Source organism: Ambystoma mexicanum, chromosome 3p (assembly GCF_040938575.1).
Source record: "Ambystoma mexicanum isolate Mex_15411 chromosome 3p, UKY_AmexF1_1, whole genome shotgun sequence".
Lineage (NCBI taxonomy): Eukaryota > Metazoa > Chordata > Amphibia > Caudata > Ambystomatidae > Ambystoma > Ambystoma mexicanum.
In genome coordinates, this window is record NC_090925.1 from 355,787,791 (window position 1) to 355,801,666 (window position 13,876).

General features: G+C 47.1%; 1 protein-coding gene across 2 annotated transcripts in view; it reads left to right on the plus strand.

Annotated features, from left to right (window-relative positions):
- Nucleotides 1-4,631: 4,631 nt before the first annotated feature.
- The window catches only part of TTLL9 (tubulin tyrosine ligase like 9), a 208,509-nt gene continuing 199,264 nt past the window's right edge, over nt 4,632-13,876 (plus strand). For both annotated transcript variants that reach the window (XM_069651005.1, XM_069651006.1), the window contains exon 1: nt 4,632-4,780. In XM_069651005.1, coding sequence (XP_069507106.1) covers nt 4,766-4,780 — 15 coding nt within the window. In that variant the 5' untranslated portion in view covers nt 4,632-4,765. The remainder of the gene's footprint in view (nt 4,781-13,876) is intronic.

Below are 13,876 nucleotides of genomic sequence, written 5' to 3' on the forward strand. Positions count from 1 at the left end.
CGAAAGGGCACTGCATTACATTCTCCACCTGGTCAAAGCCAACTATGGAGCACCACTTATCAGGCTAGCTATCAATGGGCATGTCTCCCAGGCAATAAGGATCACTTAGGTACTAAGCAGGGCTGCCCATGTCACCATTCCTGTACGCAAACTTTCTCGAACCCTTCCTAGATAGAATTAGACAGGAGGGGGGAATAAAAGGGATCACATTCGGTGGGGAAGACCATAAGGCAATGGCCTTTGCCGACGACCTCCTAGTCATGCTAACAGACATGGACACTTCCCTCCGGAGGTTAACAGCACTCCTAGGGGAATTTGGCAGAGTGGCAGACCTGAAGATCAACAACCAAAAACAACAGTAGATTAATGAAAACATTATTAGCTAATGCTTTCACTTTGGTTCGTCTTGCACTTATCCAAGAATGTCACCTGTAGCGGCACAATACGAATGCCCCCGGCCGTCCCTCTTAATCACCAACCAGTTCCGAAAAACAACAAAATAGAACCAGTGTCCTATTCCATTATTCCTAGCTTAAGTATTCAGGCGACCAGCTTGCTTTGAACACTGTACTTTTTTCAAATTAAACGCTTCAGACCCCCAGGACTCTCAGTCAAGAGCATCAAAGGGGCGCCAAGAGGCAGGGGCTGGGACAGGCAGTGGTAGCTCTCCTCACAGCAGACCACCAGCTCAATCCCAAGATCCAACTACAAGCTTTTTAACTGCAGCAACTTTAATAGATGCTATTGGAGCTGGAATTACCGCGGCTGCTGGCATAAAGCTTGTCCTCCAATGGGTACTCGATAAAGGATTTAAAGTGTACTCATTCCAATTACAGTGCCTCGAACGAGTCCTGTATTGTTATTTTTCGTCACTACCTCCCGGAGCCGAGATTGGGTAATTTGGGTGCCTGCTGCATTCCATGATGTGGTAGCCGTTTCTCAGCTCTCTCTCCAGAATCAAACCCCGATTCCCCATTACCACCATGGTAGGCACAGAAGTACCATCGAAAGTTGATAAGGCAGACATCTGAATGCATCGTCGCGGTCACATGGATGTGCGATCAGCCTGAGGTAATCCAGAGTCACCAAAGCGGCCTGGTGAACCCGGATTGGTCTTGGTCTGATAAATGCACGCATCCTGGGAGGTCCGCGCTCGTCAGCATGTATTAGCTTTAGAATTACCACAGTTATCCAAGTAACAGATGGAGCGATCACGTGCATGGCTTAATCTCTGAGACACGCATATGCTACTGGCAGGATCAATGAGGTAGCCGCACCTGCTGGAGGGTGGCAACGGGGAGGAGCCACGCGACTGCCTCAGAGCCAACCTTTGCACTCTCTGGGGCTGTCTGCAGGACCCAAGCGCCAAAGAGCATCCCTAGACGTGTGCGGGTCGGGTGGACAGGTTGGTCACGCGGGCGCCGGCAGCCAGGCCTGCTCCGCCATAAACAGGGTGGGTGGGCAGGAGAGGCCAGGCCCAGGCACGACATTAAGCGGTAGGGGGGTTTGCCAGCACGCTGCCACTGGTATGGTGACAGAGGGGGTCAGCAGCCAACGTATGTTCCGAACTGCTGGAGATACGTGCTTGGTGGAGGAGGGGCCGCATTGTGGCTTGCCAGGGGATCCCGTCTGATATGACCACTGGGGAGTTGCCAGGCTGCTTGGCCTTCGCTTTAGAGCCGCCCACACGAGGGGGCCCTCCCCGAGGGAAGCACACCCTTGACACGGTCCCAAGGCAGGTGGAAGCAAATTGCTTGAAACAGCCGAGGATGGCCAAGCAGTCCAACCGTAGACGGACAGTGCACGAAATCGATCCTATGGAGTGCTCTGAAGAGCATCCCCAGCAGGCCAGTTTCTGCTGGGGCATTGCGTGGGGCATGCCCCCCGGCCGGCCCAGGGTTTCACCATGGAGCCCGGGTTGGGCAGCGAGAACCAAGAGGAGCGCAGACAGGTCCCTCTCACCCAGTCTATAGTAATCCTGAGGAAGGCGACTAAGTTTTGTCGTCTGTGTACCCAGAGCGACAGAGTGGGACCTCTCAGCAAAAGCGTCGGGCTCCTTATAGAACCAACTTGAGAAAAATGTCAAACCGACGCCCATCCAGAGCAGCCCAGCCGTTTGGTCCTTGCCAATAACCAGGTGGCCGGGCTCAGAGAGCGGCCATCTGGTAGGTCAATGCATTCAAATGGGCCTGGACGGGAAGGGCCTTTGGCCCCCCACCTGACAAAGGACAGGGGACCGGCAGGTGCCCAAAGGCATGGGCCAGCACCAATCGTCATTCTCGAGCTCTGGCCAGGCCACCTTAGAGTTTTTCTCCCTCCCTCCACATAAGAGGTTTTTGAACCACCTTCGAGCTTATCGCTCCGGGGAGGGACAGTCGACCCACATGTGAGACAGGTACCCAAGGCTGGGTGCTTGGGGGGACCAGCATCCCCCAGCCAGCCTGGAGCTTTAGCAGGTCCTCTTTAGAGCTTGTCCCTCCAGGGCTCCCCACGACTGCCGCAAGGCTTGGGGACTCGACCCACACGCACAAGGCTGGCACCGAAGGCCAGTGAGGGCAGCAGCCCCGGCCACCCTGGAGCTCTAGCCCGGGCCGCCTTAGAGCTTCTCCCGCCACATTAGAGCTTTACCCTCCGGAGAGGGACAGGGCTCCCCACGATCACCACAGGGCTTGGGGACAGTCAACCCAGACGTGAGACATGTGCCCAAGGCGAGGACCAACCAACCCCTGCCAGCCACCCTGGAGCTTTAGCAGGGCCCCTTTAGAGCTTTTCCCTGTGGTTAGCGATGGGAACCCCACCAGGGCTCCCTGCGACTACCATTGGGTTCGGGGGCGTTTTTTCCCTGGAGCTCTGGCCGGGCCCCCCCTCAGAGCTTCTCCCACCACATTAGAGCCTTTCCCTCCAGGACTAACCCACAAACAGTGTGGAACTCAGGGCCATCCACTGCAAGCGCATTTACCCCTACTCGGAGGAAAGTGACCCGCTCAGGGCGCTCCTTGACACACGCACCTCGTCTTGGACCTAACCACACGTGGTTGATACTTGCCCGAGGACCGGGTGCAACCCACAAACGCCATTGAACTAAAGCCGGTAATTGCGCCACAGCCACCCTGGAGGCCGCAGGGTGGCACTTCCATGCCAACTGTAGACAAATGCAGGAGTCAGCCGTGGCAACCACAACTCGGGCCATCTGGGCCTACTCCCTGGGCCAGATGGCCCGGCAGCCGTGCCTGCCCCCACCGTCCCACTTCCCAACACACACCTAGATTACCCATGCCACCCTCCGACCCACTGTGCCCCAATCCCTCCCTCCAGAAACACACCCATGCGCACCATCCCTCCCTCCAGAGCCACAGCAATGTGCCCCCACCACCTCCCTCCAGAGCCACACCAAGATGCCCCGTCCAATTTTGGAACCCACACCTAGATGAACCATGCCACCCGCCAGACCTGCGGTGCCCCACCACCTCCCTCCAGAGCCACACCAATGTGCCCCCACCACCTCCATCCAGAGCCACACCTGCTGTGCCCCCACCACCTCCCTCCAGAGCCACACCAAGATGCCCCGTCCAATTTCTTAACCCACACCTAGATGACCCATGCCACCCTCCAGACCCGCTGTGCCCCATCTCTCCCTCCAGAAACACACCCATGTGCCCCCACCACCTCCCTCCAGAGCCACACCAAAATGCCCCATCCCACTTCCCAACCCATACCTAGATGATGCATGCCACCCTCCAGACACACTGTGCCCCATCTCTCACTCCAGAAACACACCCATATCTTCCATCCCTCCCCAGACCCACACCAATGTACCCCAACCCTCCTCCCAAACCCACACCACTGTCCCTATCCCTGCCCCAGACACACACTATGTCCTTTTTCTCCCAGTGCCCCCTTTGTCCAGATCCACACAAATGTGCCCCATCCCGCCAGATCCACACCAGCATGCCCCTAAGTAACCATTCAGACCCCAGCAAGATGCCCAATCCCTCCCTCTAGTCCAATATCATAATGCCCCATCCTCCCTCCAAATAGCAAGATGCCCCTTCGCCCTTGCAACAGATGCCTGTTTGCCAATCCCGAATCACACGCAGACAGCCCTAGCAAACCACCTCTAAAACCACCCATCCTAATAATCACACCCTCATGAAACATTAAATCACTCTATTAGCCCCTGTTGATCAGTTAAACACCATCATACACTGCCTCCCTGTTCCTTTTCCTAGCCCTCCATACCTTTCATGTTGAATAGATGAGCATGATTTTTAGAATAAATGTAATTTACCGCCCCCCTATCGAAATCGGTAGTCTTGGACACCCCAAACGCTGCAAGCCAAAGGCTGCAGGATCTTGCACTTGTACAGGCAGCCAGAGCGTTCAGAATTCCCGCTCAGCCCCAGCCCGCTCACTGAACGTGCTCCGGAACCCCTTCACTGCTCCGGAAATCAAACGGATGACATCAGAGATCACGTGAAGAAGAAGGGGCGGGCCGTTGCTATGGTCCTTTTCTCCGATGGGAACTAGTCGCTACCTATATCATACACTGCTACTTCTTCCCGCTCGTAGAACGTAGTGGGAATGAAGGTGACAGAACAGATCACGAGGACATAAATTAACTGGAACATGTTATCCAAGTCACGTGACGAGCATTCATTGCTATGGCCGTTCCTCTAATAGCAACCACTTGTAGAAGTGGAGGACGCGGTTGCTAGGCTCGTTGCACTAATGGGCACTAGACACTACACTGCAATAAGGGACGGACATGGCCAAGATCCGGGTGAGAATATCTATAGACAAATATTGTACATCTCTTCCCCTCGAAAAGGGCAGTATCGATTTTTGAGAGGCGCAGCACACACCCTGATTATAAACAATACTCTAGAAAACGTCAATCGTTTCGCGGAGAAACAGTGCAAGCTTTCTCTGATTAATAAATGATGCCCCGAAGAACATAAACCCTCCCGCCCTCAGCAACTGCGTCCTTTGAGAAACACGGAATTTCTATAGAAACGCAGCCACGAAAATACAAAATTCCTATACAAACAGCCACAGTACACACCAGAGGAACACAGCCACTCTCGCAATATATGCATCCCGCTGTAGAGAACCCTAAGAAAATTCATGGCATGCGAGAAACAGCTCCCCCCAACAAATCACAGCTTCAGTAAAACAAACAGCGTTCAGGTCCACGGTCACAAAAGCATTGGTGAGGGCTCATAACAAATAATTTCGCAAAAAACTTTAAAGCAGAATAGTCATGTTTGGCTAGTTGGGAGGGTGGCAGTAGTCCAAAGCACTGGATGCCCTCCACGTGAGGGTGAATTGATATGTTAAGCATCTTTATAACCCCTGCATTTGCACCCATAGCCAATTAGCTATCCTTAGCTCACTCTTTCGCTGCACCTTGTTTTCTTACAAGCAATGAATTGGCATGAGACAGTAGTAGTTTCAAATGGCAAACTTGGCCGCAGTTTTATTTCCACAACAAAATAATTATTGTACACATTTTGTGAACTCCAGTCTGTAAATGTGGCCCTTGCTCCGTGTCCGACCTCACTTGCTTTGCCTTATACCATTGTATAGTTTCCTTAGTAGGCTCAACTCTCCCAACCCTTTGTGCCTGAGCCTATCCTGCCCATGCAAGTGTCCGTGGGTGGGGAGTGCGCCGTTTCTTTTTGGGGGAAGCTGAGCCTTTGATGTTACCACCAGACGCCCCTGCCGTTAGGCTCCCAAGAGGCGCTGGTCCGGAAGAGCGAAGACCCATTCCGGGTTCCTTCTGGCTCATCCGGAGTCTGTCTTTTGTGCTTGGTCGCCCAAACACCGCCTTATACCAGCCTGACCGTCCTGCGACAGCAACGTCCAGGTGTCGCCCTCCTTTCCTTTTGTGGGGTTGGTGGGTGGAAAACAAAATCCTTCCTCACGGCGGGTGGTGTGCAGGGTCCTACTGCAGGTGCTGGATGCTTCCTGCTGTGGGACCCTGCTCGTTATAAAGGGCTTACCCCGCCCCTTTCCTTTGTTTGCTCTTCGTGGGCTTCGGGGTGCTTTTGGCACCGTTCCGCCCCCCGATCCTCCCTCCCCTTACCCAGAGGGTTGAGGGGGGGAATAGGTTAGAGGAGGACCCTGCAGCGGTTACCATGCTGCCTTCTCCATTTTTCTTTGTCGTTCGTCGTCAGCGGCAATTTATGTGTTTAAAATCTTATCGCTTTTTAAAATAAAACATAAGCCGTCAGATGTTACATTGTTTGCACACGATTACACGGTTTAGCTGCGATTTCATATCTCAATTTTCTCAGATGCTAGTTGGTAATGGCCTATTGCATACATGTACTAACGGAAAAATATACTGAAATATGCTATGACTATAGGACTCAAGTACATTTGTCTTTGCATGTATGTACGTGAACGGTTCGCTTTTTGCTATAAATTGATACGCCTAGTTTCTAACGGCCCCGCAGGCCTATTACACTACTCCCCGGCGTTAAAAAAAAATAGATTAATAATATGTGCATTCCAATCCTGAGTGTACAGTTTGTTGCTTTGGTTTTTAGTCGTTCTCCGATTAGTGACTTTCCTTACTCTCCCTTTTCTGTAAAGATTGTGAATTACTGGCAAGTTTACCTCAGCTTCTTTTCTACCGACTTTTGGGCTACTTTACTTGCAAGGATACTGTGCTATTCTGAGGTCAAAGTGAGTGAGTTCCACTAATGTTTTTATTTTTTTATTTTATTAAAATGATTGTTTAATTTGTAAACGTTTCATTTGTTACTAAAACAGAAAATGTGAGCACTGCAGTCACTCACATATTCGTGATTCTTCTGTTTTCTGTTCATGTTCATTTTTGAAGTATTTTCCTCTTCCATCCCTTCCATGATATCATTCCAGAACTGAATGATGGTGATCACCAGTTTTTTGTTATTTCCCAAAAAGGATCTGAGCCCATCGTTCTTTTGGTTCCAGCTGTTTGTTAGATCACATAAACATGTCCCTAAATACATTTTGCTTCTCCGTCAGCGCCGTACAGTCCATTATTATGTGGTGGAGGCTTTCCACACTTTTGCTTGTTGGCAAAAACGGTAGAACTGTAGGGTTATCACGATTTGTTTTGATTTTGCCAGAATTTCTCGTGTGGGCAACAGATTGAGGCAAAGCCTCAAGAAGGAGTCTCGTATCTGTTGTGCTGGAAAAATCATTAGTAGGAAAGTTGATTAATCACTCTTATCTCTCATTCGCAGTGTAGATATAATTGATACTGTGCTTTGAGGTGTAGCTTCTTAATACAATCATTGTGGGTGATTTGCTTTATTGCTTCTTGTGGACGTTTTGTTAACATTTCAATCGATATATCAGCCTCCTGTCTTTTGCTATCTGCAACGCTTTTCCATTCGTTTAAGACTGTGTCATTACTAGAGATGGATCTGGGACGCAATATTTCTATTGCGGGTATGTATTCATCAGTGATCGTTTTCCTATGAAAATCAAGCTGTTTCCAAGTTACAATTGACTCTAGGGACTGAATGGCAATTTCATATCGTATGCGAGGGATAGGATATGATGCTGGTAGTGGCAAGACTTTTTGCCAGAATATGGCTTTGAATTATTGCCAATTTGGCCGTTCTAATTTGATAATTGCTTTGCTTCCATACGTTAGTGTTGCCATCACTTTCTGTCAGTAAAATGATATTACAGGCTTCATGAAAAATGTCCCAAATTTATGGTGTAGAAACGGACCTTATCGGACTAGGGAATGAGCCTCAGATTTGAGGTACTCCACCCGTTCTTTTTTCACTCTTCACTGATTGAGCCAAGTGCAGAGATATTTCATTATTTTTACTTGTGCACGTGTTTTTCCTTCAAGAAAGAAAGCCTGTGGTTTCCTTTTGGTGGTATAGTCATGAGTCAGGGTCGTGATTTTTGTTTTTAGCGTGTTGATCTTTAGCTCATTGATTTTCATATAATCTTCCAACTTTGTCAGACTTATTTGAAGCCCTTGCGGGGTTTCATCCATCATTACTATATCATTGGTATACATTATGCACAAGGGCGGAGTAGCGTTGAGGTTTGGGGGGTTCGCTGTTGACATCTTGGTGAATTCCTCAAAATCTGATGTAAATAGATTACATAAGGTCGCAGCAAGTGGATACCCCTGTTTCAGGCCATTCCATGTTTCGATCAAGTCTGTTAGTACTCTTTTGACATTCTGATTTTTATGGTTGTGTTGGAATATAGTTGTTTTATTGGTTCGAGGATGTCTTGGGGGCATCCCCACTGAGTCAGTTTGTTACACAGTTTGGCCTTTTTACCATGTCAAAGGCTAACTGCAGGTCAATTAAGGCTGCATAGACCTGTGTTTTCTTCCTTATTGCTTCTTGTTTCACTAGATTCAGAAGAATTAAGTTGATGTTTGTGCCAGCCTTTTTCACAAATCCCATTTGTTTTACGGCTTGTCTTTGCGTCTTCCTGGCCCACGCTGTCCATTTTTTCAGCAGAAAGGTGGCAAAAATCTTCCCTAACGGATCTAGAAGAGTTATGGGCCGATAGAACCCAGGTTCCTTCGTCTCGCCCTGCTTATAGATGGGTATCAGGAAAGCAAATTTCCACATCCTGGGGATGTTATTAGTTTCATCAATTAGCTTGAATATTTGGCCGCAAAGGTCTGCCCATATCTCCGGGGTTGCGTTTTATGATATCGTTAGAAAGCCCATCAGGCCCGGGTGCTCGTGATGCATTCAAGTTATTAATTGCTGTCAGAATGTGCCACGGTCACAAGCAATTGACCATTTCTTTATGTGCTTGACCAGCCGTCGATCTTTGCATTGGGTCCTTTCTTTATATAATTCAGAGAAATGTTCAATCCAGCGTGTCTCTGGGACATCTGGAATCAGCTGATCTTTTCGATTTGATTTATGGAATTTACTAAATCCTCAGTCTCTTGAATTACTGTTTTTTAATGCTTTTATTATGTTTTCCACATCATATTGTTTAAGCATCATTCTTGTTGTTTTCAGCCAGTTTTTACAGCGCTGTTTTTCCGATCTCATATGTAAATATTTATCTTCATGATTCCGTTTAGTTATTCATTTTAGCTTCCTATGGAGTTCCTTTTTTTTCTGCTACTTGCGGATTAAATCTGTGGGCCTGGTTCTTTCTTACTCTTTTCGCAAGGTTTGGTGGCTGTCTAAATGGACGCAGTATCCACTCATAGTTCATTTTCGCGATTCCTTCAAGATGCGAATTCGGATATGTTTCTATTAACTTTTCCATTTGCTGCTGACAGATTCTCAGTCTATTCATGCCAATGTTAATTTCGAAAACCGGAAGGGCGGTTTTAGACTTTGAGGGACCTACGCTGGTCCATGAAATGAAAGCATCAGAATATGATGGTCACTATTCGTTGAGTACATGTTGACTGTTTTGTGGATTTTTTCTTTTATTCCAACAGAGGTGTATATATAGTCAATTATGGCGGTTCGATTTGCCTTGGGACCATGTTGGTTTTGGTCGACCAGTTTTATTATCCAAATTATCGGAACGACACAGATTTCTGTTAGCTGTTTCTTTTTTCCATAGTTGGACTCTGGCCGGTAAAGTATCATGGTCGAGTATTAATCCATCGGGATCAAAAAGATGGAAATTTAAGTCACCACATATTATGAATTCAATATGAGCGAATTTCTCGCATGCTTGGTCCATCGCCGAAACAACGGTGTCTATGAATAATTTGTTGTTTATTGCGGTCGGATTCCAATACAGGTTCATGATGCCTAGCTTTTTCATCTGAGATGTAGACTCCCAGTCGTTTTCCCTTTGTGGACTGTACTGGGCTTTTGGATAATGGTTATTTGTGGCCAGGGATTCAGATTTGTTGATTCCACAGTTTCCAAGCTTGCGTCAACTTTGATCATGGTCAGCAGCCCAGAGGAGGGCCGTCCTTTTTGCTTTGGATCGCCGGTTTCATGTATGTGATGTATCCGTCGCACACTGGTTGGTTGAAAATCCAGGTCTCTTGGAGACAAATTATCTGATGTTTGTCATGGTCATGTGTCTTCGATTGAAAAAGGTGAGCATGTCCACAGAAATTCTATGAACATAGGGTGGTAAGCACTTTCTCAGGTATGAGTGATTGTTACAGATGGTGATTATTTTGGACACTCCTCTGCGTATTTATGTTTTCTGTATCCCTCCAGAAAAAGTGCTTCGTAATGTACGATTGTGGCATATGGATGCGCCTATCACTACTATTACTTCTAGGATGGAAGCTACGAGTTTCTAATGACCTTGCTTCTGACAGCTTGGTGTTACGTGTGCTTGCTTTTGGCTGATTTGGTAAATGTTCTAGTTCTTGGTCTGGCTCCTTGTATTTCTCAGGTCCTCTGAAACGTCTGTCTCCATCTATTGGAGAGGTAAATCCTAAATGCCGAAATTGCTTCTCCATATCCATCGTCAGGTTCATTGTTTTTCTAGCTTGGAATTCTATCCATACTATGTCCAGCGTTTGGTCATCGATAAACTGGACCCCGTATAATATCTTCTGATTTTATGCATTTAAGCTGTGGGATTACGTGGAACAAACAGAGAACATTAGTTCTATTTAGTATGAGGCCATTGTTACATGGTTCAATTTTTCCCAGTTTCATTCTGTTTCGGTTTGTCTACGAGGGTCAATGAACAACGGCAGTTTCAGGTCTCCCTCATACCTTCCGTAACTGGAGCCATTAATTTCCTCATTTCTTCCCAGTCTGTGAGGGCCTCGCGCATCTATTGGAGAGGTAAATCCTAAATGCCGAAATTGCTTCTCCATATCCATCGTCAGGTTCATTGTTTTTCTAGCTTGGAATTCTATCCATACTATGTCCAGCGTTTGGTCATCGATAAACTGGACCCCGTATAATATCTTCTGATTTTATGCATTTAAGCTGTGGGATTACGTGGAACAAACAGAGAACATTAGTTCTATTTAGTATGAGGCCATTGTTACATGGTTCAATTTTTCCCAGTTTCATTCTGTTTCGGTTTGTCTACGAGGGTCAATGAACAACGGCAGTTTCAGGTCTCCCTCATACCTTCCGTAACTGGAGCCATTAATTTCCTCATTTCTTCCCAGTCTGTGAGGGCCTCGCATATCGGTTACTGAAATTTCATTGTCAGTTGTTATGTTGAAAACTTGCGTCTGTACACTTGAATTATAATCCAGATTGGTATCAGATATGTCCTCGCATGACAGATCAATAATTATAGACTGTACCGTAAGGCCCTTCTCGTATTGGTCGATGATTATTAAAGAGGACTCATTCACACATGAGTGATCTTCACCGGAGGTCGCAGGGTCATCATCGATATGTACTGACATATTCATCATCAAATCTAGTTGTGTTTTTGTTCCTCAGTTTGATTTCCTTCCAGTTGGACATCAGTAGATCGGTTATGAGACTTATTAGGCAGCTTAGTGTCCCTTTGCTTTCTTTGTTCGAAGAATAGATCTCTTTTTGGTTGTGGTATCAGAGTGGCCATCTGTGGTATGGAGAGGTTTCTCAAGAACGCTCTGTACCACTTTTACCTTTATTTGGCTTTTTTAGCCAGTTCTTGTTTCTGTTTTGTTGGGTTTTTATTGGTCTTTTGGGTGAAAATCTGAAAGTTCTCTGACCCTTTTGTTGTTATCGCAGTGAGACCTGGGTTCTTCAGGTCTTTGTTTGCCCCTTGTGACGTTGAGGCATTGGTCTTGTGTGCAGGCTCGTCAGCCGAGTCGATAATATAGTTGGGTCGGGTTTCCAGGTAAGCATTTAGCGCTGGACTTCTTAATTGTGTTTTCGCTGTTAGGCACCTCAATGGGTATATATACAGATCCCTTGTAAGGTGTGAGATTTCCTTCCTGAGTGGTTCTTTGTTTTTCTTCGTTATTTTTATTTCTCATAATATTCAAGGGTCCATTTTGTCTGTTTTCTGCAGTCATCATTCCTATTAGCGCAGTTGTCATCTGGGTTTTTTCTGCCCGGTCGTTCCTGGCGATGTCAAATTGCCTCATCTACCACATTGCACTTGCTTCTGCTTCAGAGTTTAGGCGATCTTGAATTTTGCTCATGAATGCTTCAATATGAATTTGCTTGGAGTGAATGAGTGCCAACAAGGTCGCCTGATCTTTGAGCATCTCAATATTAGCTTCTTGTAGTTTGAGGAATGGGATAATTGCTTGTGTTGATGTTGCTATGCGCATATTCTGCAGATCTATAATTGTTGTTGGGATTGGATCTCGTTGGCAACCTTGTGGTGTTTCGCATTGGCATTTTTTGGCAGCTGTCCCGTCGATTCTTCTATTCACCTCTGTTTGTGCATCCCATCGGTCAAAATTCCTTGTCTCTGATATTGAAGTACTCGTCACCTTGTATCTCGGAGTGTTGTACATGTCCTTCTGCGACTTGGCAATTGGTCTTGTAGTTAACGATGTTGACATACTCTGTGTATCCACATTCCATATATCACATGGACGGCCAAAAACGTCCCTTCTTTTCTCTTGATTTTTCATCAATGTTTCAATTTCCGTAATGTCCAGTGAAAGTATTGCCGTCCGCGGATTGATTGAATGATTGGAAGGCAGCAGCATTGCTTCAGAATGTAATCGCCGACCATAGATTTTTTGCCAACATTTTTTGCCATTTTGGCTTTATCTTTTTGTGACATATCTATCGTAGAGGATTTGTGTGATGCTGCGTGCTAACGGTCATGTATATTCAACCCAGATGTCATATGTATCTGCAGTATATTATTTCGCTGGCCTGGTTCTATTTTTGAGTTCAAGGGGACCTCCGCGGACGGGAGGGTCTGAGGGCTCCTGCTCCACAAGTCTCCCAGTTCAGATTCAGGGAATTCTGGGACCTGTATTTCTTCACTTTCGTGTTGTTGTTTGCTAACGACCACGTGTGTTGCCTCGGAATCAGTTGCCAGCGATAGACTCCCTGCCTCCCTCTGGCTGCTCTGCTCAAACACTTCCCCAAATGGCAAGTCACCAGAAGAGGTAATTTCACTCACCTTCACTGTTGGGTCTGCAACTCTTTTCTTTAGCGTCCCGGGTTGTAGGCGTGTATGCCGGGGCGAGTTTAGTTCCTATTTTGATGATATTTGGGGTGGGATGAGGTGTCTGATGTTGATCGAGTCTTTGTGCGCTGACGTGTTTGCAGGGGCCGGTGGGGGTAACCATACTGTCAGGCTCAATATGGTATCCTGACATGAAGGGGCCTCTGAGGGACCCTCGCGTATGGAAACAAAGCACAATCACCACACACAAACTGATACACCAGACACGAGGTTGTATTCCCAAAATCTAGGGTTTATTGCAAAGCAAATAGTCTCAGTTGGCCAACTGGGTCCCACTTCCCGCGACGTGTGTCTCCAAACCTGGGGGACGCAAGAGCCAGAGCAAAACGTACAACTGTTACATATATACAAAGCAAACATCTTACTTCCTTTGAACTGGGCACGATGATTGACAATGGTGACGAGTATGACACCTTCAAACATTCATTTAGCAACAGTTTGCAATTTTGTGAGCCTACAGACATAAGTCTTTGTTTTAAAGAACACAATGCTTCTGTTTCTGTAAGCAAGCTGTGCGTAGGGGAGAGGCACATTCCAGGCCTTGCTATGTCCTGGTTTCTATTTGTGTGCTGGCGGTCAACTTGCTCCCCAGAGCTCTAAAGGGCTCCGGAAAGGGGGGCCGCAAAGAAGAGCATAATTCAAGTCATTTAATGTTCGCTTCTAGCATTTCTACTGTGTTTCCGAGACTAGCTGGCACCTGCTGTACTGATTAGAATGCCTTGCTGCTTACTTTCCAAGGATGTGTGAGGGAGGAGACCGGGCAGTTCTGTCTGGGTTACTGCGTTAT